The 21,546-nt window shown below is 42.8% G+C and overlaps 1 protein-coding gene across 3 annotated transcripts in view; it reads right to left on the bottom strand.

Annotated features, from left to right (window-relative positions):
- Positions 1 to 21,546, bottom strand: part of ABL1 (ABL proto-oncogene 1, non-receptor tyrosine kinase) — a 172,740-nt gene that overhangs the window by 90,951 nt on the left and 60,243 nt on the right. Inside the window, exon 1 of one of the 3 annotated variants that reach the window (XM_033960529.1) lies at positions 6,309 to 6,620. The exons of the other annotated variants lie outside the window; for them this stretch is intronic. Coding sequence (XP_033816420.1) covers positions 6,309 to 6,387 — 79 coding nt within the window. The 5' untranslated portion in view covers positions 6,388 to 6,620. Of the gene's footprint in view, positions 1 to 6,308; positions 6,621 to 21,546 lie in introns of those variants that run through there. 3 annotated transcript variants of the gene reach the window in all.

Below are 21,546 nucleotides of genomic sequence, written 5' to 3'. Positions count from 1 at the left end.
AAAACCAAACTAGCCGAAAACTGGAATACAGGGATTCATAAGCTCTATGAAAGTTTGGCAACTTCAAAAAGTTGCAAAACCAAAAGGAAGAAATTTCTCTTACCCGTGTCTCTCAAACTGTGTGCCCTGAAGGGATTTGGGGTGAAAACTAACGGCAATTAATTAGTTTTATTTTTTATGCAGTAGTTATCCTAACTTGAGCAACAAAGCAATCAAGGCTTTGTTACCGTTTGGATCTTCTTATCTTTGTGAACTTGGATTTTCAGCAACAGCAGATGGTGGATGATGAAATGCGAGTTTGCTTGTTCACTACTGAGCTGCATTTTTAGTTAATTTACACTCAAAAACAAGCACATTCATCGCATTGATTAGCACTTCTATTTCACCTACTTTAGTTTCATCATTGTTACAATTACCCATACATAGCTTAAAGAACTTTAAATAAATAACTCTCAAATTTAAATTTTTTGTTGGTTTTGAAATTTTATAATTTAACTATAAATGTGCCATGAAAAACATTTGCTCTGTTTAGTGTGCTGGAGCTAAAAAAAAGTTTGAGACACTGGTTTAATCTGAAACTAAGAATACTTCAAAGTAAAGTATGAAAAGCAGAGAGAACCCAGTGTAAAACTAACTGCCTCTTTTACTAAGCCGCGCAGCAACAGCCCCGAAGCCCTTTAAATCTCTATGGGCTTCGGGGCCGCTAGCGCGGCTTTGTAAAAGAGGCCGTAAGTGCTTAGAAGACAAAAAGGTCTGGAAACAGATAAAGACTTACAAGTTAACTATATCTGAGGCTAAGAAAAAATACTACTCCCAAATTATCTAAAAAAATTCCAGATAGATTAAAGAACATCTTTTTCCTAACAAAGAGTCTATAATCAGCTGCGCAAGGGAATGCCTACAATCTGGCTGTTAATGTAGACTCAGAAACCCTTTCTTCCTTCTTCCAGGCAAAAATTTATTATATTCATATGAATTTAGACAAGGTGACCATCCAAAATAGAAGAGAATATTCTGGCTTAGTTTAATGTGCTTTAGTTAGACCCAAAATCCTTGATTAGTTTTGCAAAATCTCCTTACATCTGACTGCATCTACCCTTGAATTGGGAATATAACTAGATTCCTTACATCTGACTGCATCTACCTTTGACCCTTGCCAATCCTCTCTTCTAAAAACAATCTTCTTAAATTCAATCTTACCATTAATTAATATCTCCTTACGAACAGAAGTACCTACATTCTGGAAATTAGCAGTGATCAAATCCATACTGAAGTAACCAACATTAAACCTCAGTTATACAATTTTCAGTCCTTTCTCCATTGTTGTAGTTCACTCCTCAGCCACTTTTCCTGTAAACCGCCTTGAACCAAAAGGCTTTTGCGGTATATAAATAAAGAATTATGTTATTTATGCTATCCGGCACTCACAGGGATTGGTGGATACCGGATAACCGGTTTTCTGGTTGAGAGTGTGCTAGGGACCTTGTCTAGCACACTCTCAATTCCCTCCTCCCTCCCACTCCAAAGCATGAGCGAAGCAGTGGTCTTTTCTTGAGCCGTAAAGCCCTCCTCCCTCAAGCCCCAAAGTGGCAGAAGCAAGCAAAGGTCCTGAGCGCGAACCCCCTCGCTCGCTCCCTCTCTCTTTTCCTTACCCGAAGCGCAGCGGTCAGCAGGAGGCACAGGATGATCGTGGCCAGCCCTGACAGGGCCTCTCTTCTGACACGTCACTTCCAGCACGTCGGAGGAAAGGCCCTGCTGGGGCTGGCCACGAGCAGCCGGTTTTGAGGTTGCCTCCTGCTGTGCTTTTGGGTAAAGAAGAGAGAGAGGGAGGGAGTTCGCGGCTCAGGACCACCAACTGCTTCTCCACTTCGGGGAGGGAGGACTTTACGCCTCAGGACCGCTGGTGCTTCAGGGCGGGCGGGAGGGGGGGTTTGTAGCTTCTTTGGGGCTTGAGGGAGGGAGGGTTTGTGGCTGAGGCTGCCACCACTGGTGCTTCAGGGGACTTTTATTTCCCCACTGGTGATTTTTTTTGCCAGTTGTGCGAGCCCCGGTTAACCAAGACTCTACTGTACAGACCAGTGTCAAATCTACCATTCTTATCCAAGATCTTGGAGAAAGTGTTTTTGAAGCAACTATTTGAATTCGTTGAAAACCAAAACACTCTGTCCATCCACCAATCAGGATTCAGGAGATGCCATAGCACTGAAATGGATTTACTTGATATAATTGACGACTGTTGGAAGTATATGGACAAAGGCAAAGATGTACTACTCATCCAGTTAGATTTAAGTGCTGCCTTTGGCACATTAGACTACAATAATCTATTATTTAGATTAGCTGAGACTGGGAATAAACAAAAAACAAAAATAAAAAATAGTGATTTGGGGTCTGGGGAGGTAGGAGACCTGAACCCTACCATCAGAAACTGTGAAAAACTGTTTTAAACAACTTTAACAATCCACCTCCGAAGTTCCCATATGGAAATAATGGAGGGTTACTCACAGCTTCTACAGTACCAGCCTGTCAACACTTTTCACAGTGACAGAATGGCAGGAAGGATTTTTTTGCCTCAGAAACTGCTGCAAATGAACAGACTTGAAGATCTTTGGACTGCCAGTCGGCCGGACACCGACTTTGATCTCCACTCCCACGGATCCTCATCCACGTGGTCGGGGGCAGGAAAGGCAGCCTGCACCTTGAAACCCGAGTGGGTTTCACTCCAGATGTATACAGCCTGCGCTTGAAACCTGTGACAAGGTCATTGGCAAGAAGATTCCCAGGGGAAGGGACCCCAAGTCTAGAAATGGTTGCACACAGCAGGCTGGCTCCACAGATCCACCAGAGTTTCTCTGTGAAGCAGCAGTCTGGCACTGCGAGACTGTGTCCTTTCCTGCAACAGGGGGCCACCAGGAATGACTAATGTCAAATTATTTTGAGATCTTTTTAAATCCCTTACCAGACTTATAAGCTGCTTATCATCTTTATGAAGGCCTCATACAGCTCTTTTGATATCACCATGGTGTTTACTCTCACCGCAGCAGTCATGAGCACACCAAACCAAATGTCTGAGGTTTAAGTAATAATAATAACAATAATAACTTTATTCTTTTATACCGCCATAACCAAAAGTTCTAGGCGATCAGGGCAGCGTCGGGGCAGGCAGGCGATCAGAGAAGCTACAATCAGGGCAGGCAGACAGATCGGGGAAGGCAGGGGATCAGGGCAGCTACAGTCGGGGCAGGCAGGCAGATCAGGGAAGCAGGAGATTGGGGCTGTCAGGGCTGAGAGAAGGGCGGCAGAAGGCAGTCGGAAAGGGCTTCAGCGACTGGTCCTCAGCAGTCGATTTTTGGGTTGATCGGCCAGCATAGTCGAATTGGCAAATCTGTTTAGTGAATCACGTCCCTGCCTACTTTGCATGCAGCTCCCCTTATTTGCATGTGTGGATCGGATCGCAAAACAGGTTAGTGAATACTGCAGGAAGGAAATCGGGTCGCAAAAGGCTCACAAACCGATCGGCACATGATCGGTTTGCTTAGTGAATCTAGCCCTATATGTTTGTTTTGCTGTTATTTCCCCTCCTTTACTAACACGTAGCACGGATTTTAGCGCCGGCAGCGGCAGTAACTGCTCCGACACTCGTAGAATTCCTATGAGTGTCGGAGCAGTTAACGCCCCTGTCGATGCTAAAACCCAAGCTACATGTTAGTAAAGGAGGGGGTTTGTTTGAAGAACAGGTATTTTTCTCTGTTCTGGTTTTCACAACCTGTTTAAAGGGCTAGTGACAATAAAAGGGGCTTTACTGAGTGTCAGACATACTCTAAGTCTGTACTAGAAGCTTTGAGGCTCATTTTATTTAATGAAATGGAATCGGGCTCTAACATAGCAACAAATTATATTTAACTTTATAATTTTGTTTTGATAGTTTTACCTTGCTATAGTTTTTACCTTTTTTGAATTAGTGATATTTTTAACAATAACCCATTTGGGGATATTGCCCCCAAAAAGCCAAGCATTTTAGCCATTGAATAATCTCCTCTATAATACTACCAAAATCCAACCTCTCCAAGCACACTACCAAAACCCTTCTCCGCGCTTTCATTACCTCTCACTTGGACTACTGCAACGTTGGCAGCGCTTTAGAAATAATTAATAGTAATAGTACTTCTCTCAGGTCTTCCACTCAACCGTCTCTCTCCCCTTCAATCTGTTCAAAATGCTGCTATACAACTCATATTCGGCAAGAGAGGCCATATTCACCTCTCTCAAGTCACTTCATTGGCTCCCTATCCATTTCAAAATACAATCTAAACCCCTCTTACTGACTTACAAGTACACTCACTCTGTAGCCCGTCAATATTTCTCCTCACTTATCTCCCCCTATGAACTCCATTCATCAGTTAAGTCCCTCTTATCCATATCCTTCTCCTCTACCGCCAACTCCAGACTCCGTCCTTCCTTTCTTGCCACACCATATGCCTGTAACAAGCTGCCAGTCAGTATGCCATGCTCCATCTCCAAATCCAAGCTAAAAGCCCACTTTTTTTGAAGCTGCTTTCAACTCCTAACTCCCACTCACTGTTAAGATACCTATACTTGTATCATTCCTTCTGCCAGAAACTCCCCACCCCTGAGATGTCCTGTCTGTCCAAATTAGATTGTAAGCTCTTCTGAGCAGGGACCGTCTATTGAATGTTAAATGTACAGCACTGTGTATGCCTTTCAGCACTGTACAAATAAATAGTAGTAGTAGCTTTCACCTTATAAAACTCTTTAATCAATGCTAAAGGCATAATCACTTTTCTCTTGCTATTCCCATTTATCCAGCAGCTGCATCACTGCTAGATTACATAAGAAACATCAAGCATTACTCTCTCCAAGGCAGCATAGGATTAGCCTAAGGAAAAAGTTATCTAACAGCTGAAGTAGGATGAACACCAGAATTCACTGGGACAAGAGTCAAGAAACCAAAACTGGAGTGAAATTTCATGAAAATATGGCCTTAGCACCACTATAAACTAATTCTAACAAAAGTCAAATTCCACCTAGATGTGTGCAAGCAATAGGTTGATTGCACAAGGAGGAAAACAGAAGATGTGTTTAAGCAATACAGGGAAGCAGTTCTGAAAGGAGGGAAACAGATCAAAATAGGAAAAGGCACAATAGAGTGGTAAATAGGAAAGAAGAAATTCAGATTATGAATAAAGAAAATGAGAGGCTGTAAACAAATAAGCCTGTAAATAATAGTAAAAAAGTTAGTATGATATGTTTGCATTTGTAAGCAGAAGAGACCAGAGAACTAGTAAAGCACGAGTGAATCCACAAAACAGAAAATGGACAGCAAACTTCAGAATAAACTAAAGGGAGACCAGATGTTCCAAACATGCATTGTTAAATAGGTAAGGGTTGTCATCCCAAAATTTTTCATCTTCATAGTCAAGACTGTACATTTTTCTTAGAGAGGTTACAGTATTTGTACATTATGTGTACTCTTTCAGAGGGGCACAAATGTAGCAAGTATCCAAAATAGTAGTGGGACAACATGCACTTTGTAATAAGGAAATCACTTCAAAGAAATAAAGTTAAAAGCTGTTGAGCTTCTGTCACCCTTATTATTCAGAAGCAAAACAAGGGGAAAAATTAAGAATCTTGAATAATTCATGAAAGAACAGGCTCAACTATCACAATTAACTGCCCAACAGCAGGACTAGTATCCACCCAGTCAATTTAATAAGAAGCAAAATCTGTTTTTGTTTACAACTGTTACGGGAACATATACAGGGCTCGTTCATTTTTAGGTAATACTGTATGGCCTCCTGCGTGGAAGTATTTGTACTTGAAAAAATTAAAACCGGATAAATGGATCCACACATACGGTCACTTTCCTCTCAAAATCTATGGTGTTTTCACAAGCCAACGCAAGCTCGACAGAAAACTCCAGAGTAAATGAGAGAAATCACCCAGGGAACAATAACGACAGAAGTTTCAAGAAAGAATTGTTTGGCTGACGAGGAAGAATTCCCTCTCTTGAAAGTCCTGACCACTAACATCTGTCCAGCAGAGCAAGTAAAATAACTATAATCTGATTCGTTGTAGAAGCTACACAACAGAAGACGCGCAAATAAAAGCCTCTTTTCTTGCCCAGCTGTTGGCTACTGCCTTTGGCACGTTCACAACTCCCGTGCCACTAGTGAAAACGACACGTGCGTACAAGGGCAGAGACGGGTTGAGCGCTAAGGCCCCCAAGGGCGCCTCCTCCCCGCGCCAGCTGAACACAAAGGAGCCGGAGCCTGGGCCTCCTGCTCACTTACCTTCCAGATAGCAGCTGGAGGATGAGGAAAGCCCCTTCTTGGACTTACAGCCCACCAACTTTAAGCAGATTTCCAACATTTTCAGCTTCCGAGGACGGCGGGCCCCAGCCGTTCCCTCAGGCGCTCGTAGGGTACGAGAGCTGCTCCCCACTCCCCACCGACAAAGGGCCCCGGCGCGCCACCGCCTGACGTCAGCCGCCCAACGCCGCGCGCACGCTTAACCCTCTCTCTACCCTAAGCAGATTAGTTCAGATATCCCGCTCACTGTAGCTGTAAGGAGAGGGAGACAAGCTGCTGGAATCCTCCCAGCCGTGGGTCGAGTCCAACCAGAGAAGCAAACTTTTCCGAATAAATGGGGGTGCTAAACCCATCAAACTACGTTTCTTCGGACAGACTGAAAACATTTGCTCAATACGGGGAGCGCACAAGCATCCACCGCACCCGCAGAACTGGCAGTTATGGGTCCAACTGTACTTACTGTTGTGATAAAAAGACAACAACCATAATTAGGTGCTCTAAGTGGGAGTAGGGATTTCATATGAAGATAGAAAAACTAGAACAAGAATTAGGAATGCTAACATCAATTCTCATAGTTTCAGTAGGAAACTGCAGTAACGGTAGATGGTGGCAGAATGAGACCAATTGACCAGCCTACTCACTTCTGCATGCAATAATATAGATATTGGCCGCTAGGTCAATAAGTTTGACCTTGTATAGGATAGCATATATCAGGACAGCGTATTCCAGTACCTACTCTGCAACAGTGCAATTTCTGACATGCAGAAAACTAGAAGGCTATAAAATGCAGTGTGGAGGAGGAACTTAAAACCTATCACAGGTCTACAGGTAAACTTAAGTGCTGAAGTGCAGGCAAGGTCGCTGTAGAGAAAACTCCAATACTGTACTCTGCATCGAAACGTGTGAAACAAAACGTGTGAAGTTTTAGAAAATAGTAACCATTCCTAAATGTAATATGCCTCAAACCACAGAAAAAAGTCGTGAGAGAAATCCATATTCCATTCCTACTGTAATATGATAAAACAACATGAATGTTCTGGGTGGGTTCTAACATGTCCAATGGCAAAGGTATGCTTCTGTCTTAATTATTGGAGAATACAATATGAAACAGACTTTAATACTGTGATCACTCAGGTACCTCCAAAGACCCTGAACTCATCACTCAGACAGGATCCTGGCTTCAACGGACCATTAATCTGACCTAGCGCAGCATTTGTTTTCATAATCAAGCACTATTGCTGTTTTGAATGGGCAGACTGGATTTATGGTATACTTCAAAGCACTTTGCTATAATTTACAGATAAGTGGAGGAGTAACCCAATGGTTAGAACAGTGGATTGAGAACCAGAACAACCCAGTTCAAATACTTAACTTTACATTACCTCTTGTACAAACAGACTGTGAACCTGCTAGGGACAGGGGAAATATCCACTGTACTTGAATGTTAACACTGGGAAAAATGAGTTAATTCCTTTTAAATATACAAGAGAGAAGGAAATCTCCAAAAAGGTAGGTTATAAAATTCTAATGACTATATTTTGTGATATTTTTAAAAACCCAAACATTTATAGACCTGGAAGATAGCATCTAGGGAAGGGGTAAAACGCGGACCTCGCCAGAGATTAGTGCTGGAGTTTGGAGACTTCTTTTCCATAACGCAAGTCCGAAACCTATGTCCCTGCTCTCTTGGCTTTTGCTCTGCCGCTCTAGCACTAGTCTCTGGCTCTGACAGACTTTGATGAGATTTTAGTGCTGACGGATTCTAATACTTTTCCCTCCCTCTGCTGAGATGGATCCGTCAGCGCTAAAATCTCATTGAGGTCTGTCAGAGACAGAAACTACAAGTGGCATGGACACGGACCTCAGATTTTAAGGCCCTGCGAGTTTAGATCCGCGAGGTCCATCAGGTCTGTGAGGTCCGCGTTTTACCCCTTCCCTAGCATCTAGAGGAAAACTTTAAAATTAATATTCAGGCTACCACTTGTGGCTGCTTGCCTCAAAGCTGCTTTATAGTGCTTTCAGTATGTTTCCTTAAGGATTATGGTGACTTACTAGGAAGTTCTTGTATTTCCTTAACTATCAACACCCAGGTGAAATCCTCCTTTGATATGAGAGTGCCTCCAAACTGAAGTGAAGTGAGTAGAAAGATTTCATCATGATCCTGTGAGCTGAAGACAAGGTTTGCAGTAGGTAGTAGTTTATCATTTCATTGTATACACCCTATGCTACAATATGTTTGCAAATGTGTTATTTCATCTGTCACCAGTCACTCCATGAGTATACTTTCTATATGTTTCTCTTCTAATTCATTATAAAATGGTAATTAAATTGTCATCAGTGTGTATTTTTCACATCCAGCTAGAATACAGTTCTCTTGTTAAAGCACACCAGATCAAAGGTTACATTTCTAGACCCTCCCTTTCAAGGAGGCTCTCAAAAAGATGCAGATGAAGACAGATAAACTATTCAACAGCAAGAAACACTCATCAAACTAGGCCTCTTTCTAGTGAGGAAAAAACATTGAGAGAAGTTAGGATTACACTGGGTAAATAAATTGAAAGGGTCCTACAAGAATCTTCCAGGAGCACTATTTTCAAAACAGAGACACTACAGAGATGTGCCCTTACCTCATCCTTACTCCTGGTAGAATATTTTAGACAGTGGGAAAGGTGTCCTGGCTACAGAAACATGTTTACAGAGCACATGACATTAGGCACTAGAACATACTCATGCTGCTGACCAGAACGAAGGCCTGGCTCTACGAAAGCAATTATTTTACTGGAAAAATTAACTTGTCAGTATTCTCAAGTATAATCAAATGTGTCCAACTCCCACTCAGATTACCATGCACATAGCACATTTAGTATAATTCCAGCTTTTGCTATGGGTGGAAACCAAACACAATAGTCAAGAAGTCTGGAATTCCCAGTGGGGCTATCTGAAGTTAACCTAGTGAAATAGTAAGAGACTATACCTGTATTCCTACAAGCACAATTAACTTTCCTTTACCAACCCTATCTTCTTTGGCACTAAATGTTGGTATAGGCTTCTGACTGCAATGCACCAGCCTAACACTATCTAAGTATGGGTTCAGGATACCATGTTTTTAGCCAGAAAGGTTCACTCTTTCACTGTGCTTAGGTTTACTCCACCATAGCCAGGCTAGAACTCTTGAAACCAGTGAAGTCTGATTTGAGATGGTAAGGAAATGGTTAAATTTCTATTCAGGGCTGGAACAATCCACTAGAGCAGGACAGCAAAACCTACAAGATCAAATTACATCTGGAAAAAAAGAAAAGAAAACAAGTATTTTGAGCAGGGGCACTGCATCAATCCCAGTAGGGACTAGGATAGATTCAAGAACTTAGTGTTTATACAAATGATTGCACTGGGCAACTAAAAGATCCAAGTGTACAGAAATGTGTAGCACCAGAAGCAGCATCTTAATATTCTGATCCCCATTCTACTCAAACAGCAATTTATTTTGACTCTGCTGTTATAGTTTTCAAGTTTATTAATGGCTTTCTATCCCGCCCCAATGGACAAGCCTTCTGGGCAGTTTACAATCTAAGTACAGGGAAATAAATGAACACAAGGACATGATAGTGAGAAAAGGAGGGTAGAACTACAATGCAACTTTTCTGACTTCTTTTCCTCTATTATTAAACAATTTAATAACATCTTAAAATTAATTATGTATACCAAGACACCCAAAGTATGGATACAGCATGGACAGCTTAAGAAAGCCTATGATGGACAAAAAGAGCAATACTCCAGGCTGTAAAGTATGCCCATCAATTTCAGAATAAAAAAAAATTACAAAGTGGATTCTTTTTCTAAAAAGATGTAGGTGCTAAAAACCTGTCTTTTCTTTTTGTTAAACATGTTGGGCTGCACCTTTGAAATAATATTTCTACCTTTTTTCACTTTCAACTCTATACTGTGGGACATGCCTAAGCACCTCTGTTGAACATGGCATGAAGTTGGTATTAGCATCAGCACTTATCTCGCCCTGCCTTGACCTGCAGTAATCCCAAACAAGGCATCAGAACCAGGATCTTCCAAACTGCAAAGTGCATGCTATGATGATCAAGTTCTTCTATTTCAGTGTCAATGCTGCCCTGCATTTCTGTGCATCCTATTAAAGGAAAGGACACAGGGAACACAAGAGATGACAAACTGGGCTCGATCAAAGGTTCAGGACATCATCAACACTGAAAACTTGTAAGTAGCAGGGCAGGCATGGGCTTCTCAGACTCTTTCTACTGCCAGCAGTTAAGGCTTAGGAAGCCGTGTTTAGCTTGATGGTGAGGTAGGGAGGGGATCTGCTGCATGACCTTGTAACTTATTTTGAATTAAACTCTGCTTTTTCATTGGTGGCTCAAGGCAAGTTGTGGCCCCAGATTACAATTTAAGCATGTAACTGGGGCTAGAAGATAAGTAACTTGTCCAAGATCACTAGGAGTAGAATTTGAACCTTGGCTTCCCTGGTTATCACTCTGTTGCTCTAACCTTGCCTACTCCTCCAGCCTCAGCAACCACCAGGCTACTTAGCATGAAACTGCTCTGTCAGCAAGGCTGGCATTAGGGGGGGGGGGTGCAAACAGAGCAATTGCCCTGGGCACTCATGTTACAGGGAGCCCCAACCCTACCAAAAACTGAAGATGGCTCAGCTTGTTGGCAGGATATGGGGCCTCCATCCAAATATTTGCCCTGGACCCCAGCATGTCATAGACAAGGCACCTGGCTTCTGAGCTGCTAAAGCACCAGCTTTTGGTAGGAAGATGACAAGCAGCTGCACACTTTAGGACAATACAAAGTAGTCATTGATCATGTGAGGAAATGAAGTATGAACAGCTGCTAGACACTAAAGAGGCAAGAGCCACTTAATTTTCACCTACTTTATGGGAATGAGACTTTCGGTTGAAAAGACCTCAAAGATGATACTTAAGGGAGAAGCAGCAGCCAGTGCTGCTGAATGCAAATGCAGTTGGAAAGAAAACCTTGTCTATTTTTTGTGGCAAGCAATTGGTTCAGTTGTACATACAACTTAAATTCTGAGACTGACAAATACTCTCATTCAGAAAGTGGCTGAAACTCTATGGCAGGGAGAAGGCCCATAGTAAGAGCCTTAAGTTCCTAAACACTGACATGCTGGGTTACACTGAATACCAAGCTGCCTTAGACCTACATATTTGACCTTCGGCCTTCAAAAAAATCAGCCACCACTAACAATATTTCTCAGTGTCTGTGGAGCTTCAAATACCACAGAATAGCTACTGGTTGAAGAGGCAGTCTGCTGCCACATATTGTAGTCCAAACCAATTTGGGTTTTCTTGTCAGATGCTAACCAGGCACACCTTACAAAAAAGTGTAAATTCCTTCAATTTTATTTTCAAAACAAAATTTCTATAGTGCATTCTCTAAGAAAAATGTGAAGTCTTGTCAATGATAAGAAGATTACAGCATATATTTAGAACATCCGGTGTCTCTCATTTTTTTGTTATGTGGACTCATGCGTAGCATAGACAGAATTGTAATGATACAAGTCTCCAATCCCAAACATACTAGAATGATGGTATACAAATTAAGCCACACTTTCAATGAAACACAGTCAATATACAGTAATAAGCAAGAGCAGGATATAATTTGAAAGGGACTTGCTGGAGAGACCTTTATTAACATGGAAGCATGGAATTTTTCTACTACTTGGGTTTCTGCCAGGTATTTGTGACCTGGATGGGATACTGGGCCAGATGGACCACTGGTCTGACACAATATGGCTATTCTTATGTTCTAATTATAATCAGTTCAGCACATAAATTAGGGTTTGGGATTCTCTCAGTGTTATATCTCCACTTATATATGTATACTCAATTTAAGTATACACTAGTCACCTCAAGCTTCTACTTTTACCACAGAACCAAAGCGACTCCACTCCAGGCTCAGGCAATTAAGCTTGACGTGTCATCTCGTCATTGGTTCTTTTTTTTTTTTCAAAAGGTGTGCTTCATAATTCATAGTTCATCATAAATAGCTTTAAATAGCTTAAATATTTTCAACCTTTAATTTTGGATTTAGCTATAAATTTACTTAGCTTTACTTCATGGTCACACAGGTAGGGATTATGCCTTGAGAAAGCTTATGACGAAATAATCCCTATCTGTGTGACCATGAAGTAAAGCTAAGTAAATTTATAGCTAAATCCAAAATTAAAGGTTGAAAATATTTAAAGCTATTTATGATGAACTATGAAGCACACCTTTTGAAAAAAAGAACCAATGACGAGATGACATGTCAAGCTTAAGGCTATGAATTGCCTGAGCCTGGAGTGGAGTCGCTGAGGTTTTGAGGTAAAAGTAGAAGCTTGAGGTGACTAGTATATACTTAAAATTGAGTATACATATATGAGTGGAGATATATTCTTATGTTCCAACATACTGATCCACATGAATAGGATCCATTCAGGTCACCTCTAGAGTAATGATCACTCAGAGGACAGAAATCACAAATTCACACAACAGGACTGGTCACAGAACACTGCCTAATCCGAACCAATCAGCTCTAAGCCTCTGCCATTTGTGCCATCAAGCAGATGTATTCAGGAATCTGGGATTCAACCTTCCTCAGACATTTTTGTGTAACTGATGCCTTTGTGTAACATTTGAGACCCAAAGAATCAGTGCAATTTGCAGCTTTCTCCTTACAGAGTAGCTGTGCCAAAGAGGAATTCATGTTGTACCCAGGTTCAAGAAAGTCTTCCTACAAAGGGTCAGCATTATTAACACTACACTTATGCCATGTGCTTTTCATTAGAAACCTCCTCACTTACAGTAATGCACTATGCTCTCATACGAAAGAGCATATATAGGTTTCCACATTATGGGGCTTATGTCCTAAGCTAGTGGTGGGAAAATGACGACAGCCATGGGAGACTTCCATCCAGCCCACAGAGGTAAGAGCATGTCAGTTCTGGTTAGACATGTCATCATTGGGCTCCTGAGGAACACTCTCAGAACTTTCTACTTCCGGTGAAGGAAGGGGAAATGGCCACAAATAAGTCCTTGAGCTCAAAGGTATGCCCATCCCTGTACTAAGCATTAAGTCCTAGGCTGCTAATACAGTGGTGCCTCACACAACGGACGCCTCGCACAGCGCACGCTGCGCACAATGAACTTTATGTCTTGATTCGTACAACGAACTTCGTTTCACACAACGAAGTCGCCCGAGCTGCATCCTTCCGCGCAGGCACTGCGCTTAACTGCCCTCTCTCCGCCTGGCTCCCTCTTTCCCCCCCGACTCCCTGACACGATCGGGGCAAAAAGGAGCCCAAGCCCTCTTGCCCCGCCGATTCCCCAACTCCCCGACAATATCGGGCCAGGAGGGAGCCCAAGTCCTCCTGGCCATGGCGACCCCCTAACCCCACCCTGCAATACATTACGGGCAGGAGGGATCCCAGGCCCTCCTGCCCTCGACGCAAACCCCCCCTCCCCCCAACGACCGCCCCCCCCAAGAACCTCCGACCGCCCCCCCAGCCGACCCGCGACCCCCCTGGCCGACCCCCACGACACCCCCAACCCCCTTCCCCGTACCTTTCTGTAGTTGGCCGGACAGACGGGAGCCAAACCCGCCTGTCCGGCAGGCAGCCAACGACGGAATGAGGCCGGATTGGCCCATCCGTCCCAAAGCTCCGCCTACTGGTGGGGCCTAAGGCGCCTGGGCCAATCAGAATAGGCCCGGGAGCCTTAGGTCCCTCCTGGGGGCGGGGCCTGAGGCACATGGGCCCAACCCGACCATGTGCCTCAGGCCCTGCCCCCAGGAGGGACCTAAGGCTCCCGGGCCTATTCTGATTGGCCCAGGCGCCTTAGGCCCCACCAGTAGGCGGAGCTTTGGGACGGATGGGCCAATCCGGCCTCATTCCGTCGTTGGCTGCCTGCCGGACAGGCGGGTTTGGCTCCCGTCTGTCCGGCCAACTACAGAAAGGTACGGGGAAGGGGGTTGGGGGTGTCGTGGGGGTCGGCCAGGGGGGCCGCGGGTCGGCTGGGGGGGCGGTCGGAGGTTCTTGGGGGGGGCGGTCGTTGGGGGGAGGGGGGGTTTGCGTCGAGGGCAGGAGGGCCTGGGATCCCTCCTGCCCGTAATGTAGTGCAGGGTGGGGTTAGGGGGTCGCCGTGGCCAGGAGGACTTGGGCTCCCTCCTGGCCCGATATTGTCGGGGAGTTGGGGAATCGGCGGGGCAAGAGGGCTTGGGCTCCCTTTTGCCCCGATCGTGTCGGGGAGTCGGGGGGGGCAAGAGGGCTTCAGCTCCCTTTTGCCCCGATCGTGTCGGGGAGTCGGGGGGGCAAGAGGGCTTGAGCTCCCTCTTGCCCCGATCGTGTCGGGGAGTCGGGGGGGCAAGAGGGCTTGAGCTCCCTCTTGCCCCGATCGTGTCGGGGGTGCCAGGGACCACACGGAGTCACCCACCGTACCACCCGATTCGGGTAAGCGCAGGTATCGGTGGGTGGCTTATTTGCGGGGGGGTGCCTTATTTTACATTTTTTTCTAAAAAGGGGGGGCTGTCTTATTTGATGGCCCTGCCTTATCATCGGGGAAACACGGTAGAAAAAAAAAAAAAAATGAACAGTTAAGTCCCAGTTTTTGCCGCTGAGACTCTGCCCTCTCTCACTGTAAAATTAGACTCTACTTAGTCTGTCTTTAAATTTAAAAAATGTGTGTTGTTTTAAAAAACAATTATGTTTTTAGATGTATCTAAATAAAAATAATAACAAAAAATTTATCTTTTTTTATGTCATCTTAGCATATTTTATGCTACAGAACAAATTATTTTTTTTAACATGTATTGTTATGGGAAAACGCGTTTCACATAACGAACTTTTCGCATAACAAACTTGCTCCTGGAACGAATTAAGTTCGTTGTGTGAGGCACCACTGTATTCTGTTTAAATCTACAAAGTGACCTTTGCCAGTAGAAAACGACTATCCCAGCCAGCGGTATGAAGCACACAAAAAACAATTTTAACAAATGTTGAAAACTATGCTTATTCAACTAGTATGTTTACTGCAGCAAGACAAATATTATAAAAAATCAAGATTCAATCATGTCACACCACTACTAATGGTATTACACTGGCTCCCAATAGAAAAATGGGCTGTGTTCAAGTTATGCTGTATGACATTTAAAATCCTATTGAACTACTAGGTAGATCGACAGGCCACAAACTCTAACCAATTGACTATCATTTTCATCCATGAAAGGTATAAAGCACACAAAAAACCCCACTGCAAATCCTTTAACTACCTGATCATAAGAGCCTGGAACTCAGGTATAAAGTACTACATTCCGCAAATACCTGAAGACATGGCTCTTCAAAAATCTCTATGAGGGACTCAATGCGATCAAGATCACCACCTGAAAGACTACTAGATACAACACTAATGCTACGAGGGGCATTCAATAATTTACCTCAGTAGGAAAGAAAAGAGTTTCACAATTTTTTTGTTTTATTTTTCAATATAGTCCCCTGATAGCTCCATACACTTCATCCACTTTTCCTGCAATGACTTTAACCACTTTGTAAAGAATTCTTCTGTTTGACCTTCAAACCAGGACATCACAGCTTCCTTGATTTCTTCATCACTTGAAAACTACTGTCCACAGAGAGATTTCTTCAAAACAGGAAATAATCCAAGGGAGCCAGGTCAGGGCTGTAGAGTGGATGATTCAGATAATGAAACCCACATTCTCGGATGACAGCCTGTGATTGTCGTGACACATGCAGCAATGCATTGTTGTACAGAAGCAGCACGCTTGCTGTTAATTTTCCTCAACTTTTCTCCTTGATTGACTCCCGAAAAGTGATCGTGTTGGCATAACTCTCCCCGGTTATAATTATCTTGTGTGGCATGAACTCCAGAAGCAGAAGACCTTCTTCATCCCAGAAGACAGTTGACATGACTTAGCCTGCAGATTTTTCAGTCTTGAACTTTTTGGGGGTGGGGGATAACTTGTAATTCCACTGCATTGACTCATCCTGTAGTTTTAAATATCCTGATATATCTGATACTTGACAAAGCTTCATGATTATACTGTATCCTCAATTGTATCACTGTGGCATTACCTTTATCTCCTCTCAAAATAATTAAATTGGTCCATATTTATCAAATCATTCAATGCTTTCTTTTCTGACTTTGATATATTGGATCTATAATGATCTCCCTGAGAAAAATTCTCTAAATCTTTCATCACTAAATCGCTACAAGTGGCTATATTTGGATTCATAGGGCCGGGAGGGGGGGGGGGGGTTATGATGATATTGGTTGGTAGATTGAAGCATCTCGAATAGGATGGTATTCTTCAAAGTATAGCTTCAATTGGAACTTTCTTATAAATTTCAAAAGGGCTACCTGAAGTTTGAACCTGTCGCCAAAAGTAAAGTACAAAACTCAGTCCCAACTGTAAAACATTTACTTGATGTTGGTCAATTTCTATCTATATTAGAAATGTTAATTAGTGTTGATTGTTCCTGGTTTTCATCCCTTCTGAATTTGTCAATTCATGCCCCTGGAGCCCACTCTTGACTTCACTCTGTTGCTGCCTTCTCGATTGGATAAAAAAAAATATTCTGTTTTGTTTCTGATTCATATTTGTGTTGGTACTATCATCTGAAGGCATTTGAAGTTGCTTCAGACCTGTGATCTTCATTTTTCTGCTCCATGTATATACTCTATCAATTTGATCATCTTTTTTCATCTCTTCTAAATTTTCTTATTTGGCTTGTCTTAATGATTCGTGACATTTTGTCAATGTCTGCTGTAATTCTATCATTCATTTTTGGTATTCATCCAAATTATATTGCTCTTGTAAATCCTTTTCTATTTTTGTAACATTCTCTTTCAATTCACTTTCCATATCTCCTATAGTTTCAATTATAAGTATCATCAGATCTCTACTGCATCTATTCAAGATGGCTGATTGAATGATTTGATAAAGATGGACCAATTAATTATTTTGAGAGCAGATAAGGGTAATGCCACAGTGAGGTACATTAATGTCATGGTATGTGCAACATTATGAGATACTACCCCTGAGGAAAAGTGTTTGTGATGTTAGAATAATTTTAATATTTATATAGTATACGAGATATGGCATGGTAAAGTAACTTGGGTTCCTGTCTATGACTGATGATCAGCCATCTTCAAATATCGAACAGAAAAAGAACACAACAAATATGTCTTTGCCTCAGCTCATGTTAAAAGAAGAATGTTAGCCTTATCCCCCTAAAAGAAAAATCTGCTGTTTTCTATCACAAGTAAAAAGACAAAAAGACAGGGCCCCTCCCCCCCAAAAAAATTCTGAAATTACAGAAAATATTCCTACACTACCCTCTTATTAATATTACTTCTGTCTCTTCTGTGCATGCTGTCAGAATCTTTTGTTTCTTTAAATCCATCCATGACTGCATTCCACCTTTTCAGAGATGGCTAATGCACCCTCGGGACTGTACTGGCTCCCTATTTCAGAATTATGTAAGTCTGCATTTCAGTACAGACTCAAAACTCACAAACAACCTATATCCCAAGTGAGGCTCAATAGCTCAAACTACTGATCTTGATCTATGTGATCATCTGATCTATAAACTTTGAGCATTCCTTTCACAAATAGTACAACCAGCAATCAATTCTACCAGAAACAGCAGAGGTCTCTGAATCAAAGCAAAAATATAGTAGGAGATACAAATTAGAGAATGACACGGGGAAAAATTCTGTCCCCGTCACTGCCCCATCCCTGGACCACCATCCTCTGTACCGCCCTGTCCCTGTCTCTGCCGTCCCCTTCACCACCCCGTCACCGCCCCGCTGTCTCTTTCACTGCCCTGGCCTCGTTCCCGTCTTCAGCATCTTCTCCTCTCCATCCCCCCACCCCCAGCACCCTTCAAGCGGTCCAGCAACTCCCTCCCGCCGGCCAGCCGTGTATTTCCCTCCTTTTCCCTTACCTTTTCTTCTTAAAATGGCGATTTCTATAAGGCTACCAGCTGTATTACAGCCGGAGCCTTGAAGTCGCGTCGGGTTGCCTGCTAGAAGTCTCCTCCGATGCAACTGGAAACAGGAAGTTGCGTCAGAGGAGACTTTTACCAGCAGGCAATGCAACGCGACTTCAAGGCTCCGGCTGTAATACAGCTCGTAGCCTTATAGAAATCGCCATTTTAAGAAGAAAAGGTAAGGGAAAAGGAGGGAGGGAGATACATGGACGGCCGGCGGGAGAGAGTGGGCTGCCGGTTCGAACGCTCGGTCACCGCGCATTCAAGATTGTTCACCGCCCTGTGCTACCATTCACCGCTCCACGGGGCGGTGAATGGCCTTGTCCCCGAACTTGTGGTGACCAGTTTTTTTGGTCACCGTTTTGGCGGGTAACCGCCACCGTGTCATTCTCTAATACAAATGTTCCAACAGGACTACTAGCTATATACTTACATTCTCCAAAATGTATTTTTTTTCCTTCATTTATGGCAACAAAATATGATTGACTCAAACTGAATCTTTAACCATCCCAATGTGCAAATTTGTAGTAGTAGCATAACAACTTACTTGCACAATAAGATGGACCTTATTTAACATAGTGCATGATTAGAAATAAAATGGTCTATCCATTCTCCCCGGAGGTTACATTACATTACTGACTTCTATTCCGCCTGTACTTTGCAGTTCTAGGCGGATTACATCTGAAGATAATTGGACATTTCCAGGAAAAATTACAATTTAGGGAGCTGGTTACATAATTGAGTCTTGGGGAGAAATTACTAGATAGGTAGAAATTGAGGATAACATCAGAAGAAAAACTGGACATTTACAGGGAAATTACAGTTTAGGGGCTGGTTACATAGTTGATTCTTAGAGGGGGAATTACAGGAGGGGAGGAGAATTGAGGGGGGATTTTACAGGTGAGGGGGAAGGACAAGGGGGGAGGAGTTAAGATATCTGGATAATTTTTTTGAATAGCAGGGTTTTGATTTCTTTTCAAAATGATTTGAGGTTATGCTCTCTGGTTCTCTACCACTTTAGGTTGGGTAAAAGTATAAAAAAAATTTTTTTTGTTTAAACCAACATCAGTTCTCCTCCTCCTCAACAACCCCTGAATCCTTTACTAGTCTTTTATCACTGTTCTACCTCTGTCTATCCCAAGTATGTTTACATTCCATTCCAGTACTCTGGGCTGTTTCAGGTTGTCATCTTTCTTTTTGATTCACAACAGTCTCATTTTTTAATCCAACACCAGATAACTAGTGTTCAGACAACAGCCTCATCTGGTCAGCTTGTGCTCACTGTTACTAGAATTGTAACAGAAGTTGTTACATACAAGTTATTCACATTCAGATATGGAAGCAATTTACTTCATATAGATGAAATTGTACACCCTTTGCAGACACTTTCAGCTTCAGGCACCTGCTAGACATAAAAGCAATCCTGTTCTGCTTGTGTATTAGAAGACTCTTGGATGATGCTCAGATTTTTGTATGTGGTTTTATGATGTCTGTACAAGTTCTAAGGTACAACTTACAGGAATCCCCCCCCCCCCCCCAATCAAAGCAAATTCTCTGCATTATTGGCCTTGCTGTGAACCTTACTGTAAACAGAATGATGATCATTTTGGTGAAAGCTGAAAAGGCATCGGCTCACACTCGTAGGTACTGTACTTGGTTTCCAGCTCATCACCTGGAAAGCCTCATCTGAGAGCAGAAATATGGCCACCTTATTCAACAATGTCTTAGTTGTTTTTCTAATCTTTTCCCCCCCTTTATTTCCATCACTATGGCAACATTAGAAATCATTTCAACAAGTTACATGCACATATTTTAGAAAAGATTTCCATTATGCAAGCCCAGCTCTGTTGTAATTCACCTGCAGAAATTGCATCTCTCTCTGCACAGCATTGTGCACCCCTCCCACAACAGTCAGACTCTAAAATGTGCTCAGGGGCTCAAAGAGAGCAGGGTGGGCACTGAAGACAAATCTGTTATTGCTTACACATTCACCATGAAAAGCCATAATTTGTTTCCACTTATATTTTCCATAATACTTTAATAGTGCCAATACAAAGAAAGCCCTCCTTAAACGGTGTAATAAAAAAAGCAAAGCATGAGACTTTTTCTACAGGTAAAGGAAATTTAACAGTCCTTTAAAATCTTAACCATTAACTTTGCAAAATTACCTGATTCCTACAGGTAAGATTTACATTACCTATTATTGTTCAAGTGTGTGGCACAGTGACTAGAGCTATAGCCTCAGCACCCTGAGGTTGTGGGTTCAAATACCATGCTGCTCCTTGTGACCTTGGACAAGTCACTCACTACCCCATTGCCCCAGGTACATTAGCTAGAGTGAGAGCCCACCAGGACAGACAGGGAAAAATACTCAAGTACATGATGTAAACCACTTAAGCTATAAGTGGTATATAAATACTAAAAATAAACTTCTCCGGTTTCAGTATCCGCAGATTTGGTTATTCTCAATTTTTTTTTTTTTTTTAGACCAACTTTCATTTTTCAGGCTATTTTTAAGCCGTCTGAGCCTCCCCAGAATCTTACCTGGTGGTCTAGCGGTGAAGCGGGGCAGGAGCAATCTTCCTATGCTTCTGCCCTGTGCAGAGCTGTCATCAGAATGGCTGCCGTGAGTTCCCTTTGTAGTCTCGAGACTACAACGGGAACTCGTGGCAGCCATTCTGACAATGGCTCTGCACGGGGCAGGAGCATAGGAAGATCGTTCCTGCCCCGCTTTACCGCTAGACCACCAGGTAATGTTCCAGGGACGCAAGAGGGAGGCGAGGGTGGGCAGACATCCTCCTGGCACATAACTAATCAAGCAGCAGTATTGATTGATATAGTAAATCATTTTTAGAAGGTTCATATTCAGATTTGTTTAAAAGTACAATAGTGAAGCCTTTATTAAAATTGAACATTTAACAAGCTCAGAGACAGGGAATTATTAGCTTTCTCTTGCAAAAAATTTCTGAAAAGGTTCCTGGGACGCAGGAGGGAGGCGTGGGTGGGTCAAAGCCGGCCGAAAAGTTATTCGTGATTTTTCACACTTCGCGGTCCGGCTCTGCACCCAACCCCCGTAGATACGGAGGGAGAAGTGTAAAAGTAATCTAACATTAGACCAATCACTAGAAACAATATGGTAAGAAAGACAACCAAGACCTATGTACTCTGGCCATTTTCTTTACCTAT

Source organism: Geotrypetes seraphini, chromosome 10, assembly GCF_902459505.1.
Source record: "Geotrypetes seraphini chromosome 10, aGeoSer1.1, whole genome shotgun sequence".
Lineage (NCBI taxonomy): Eukaryota > Metazoa > Chordata > Amphibia > Gymnophiona > Dermophiidae > Geotrypetes > Geotrypetes seraphini.
Note: the sequence above shows the minus strand (reverse complement) of the source record. Positions and strands in the feature narration are given on the sequence as shown.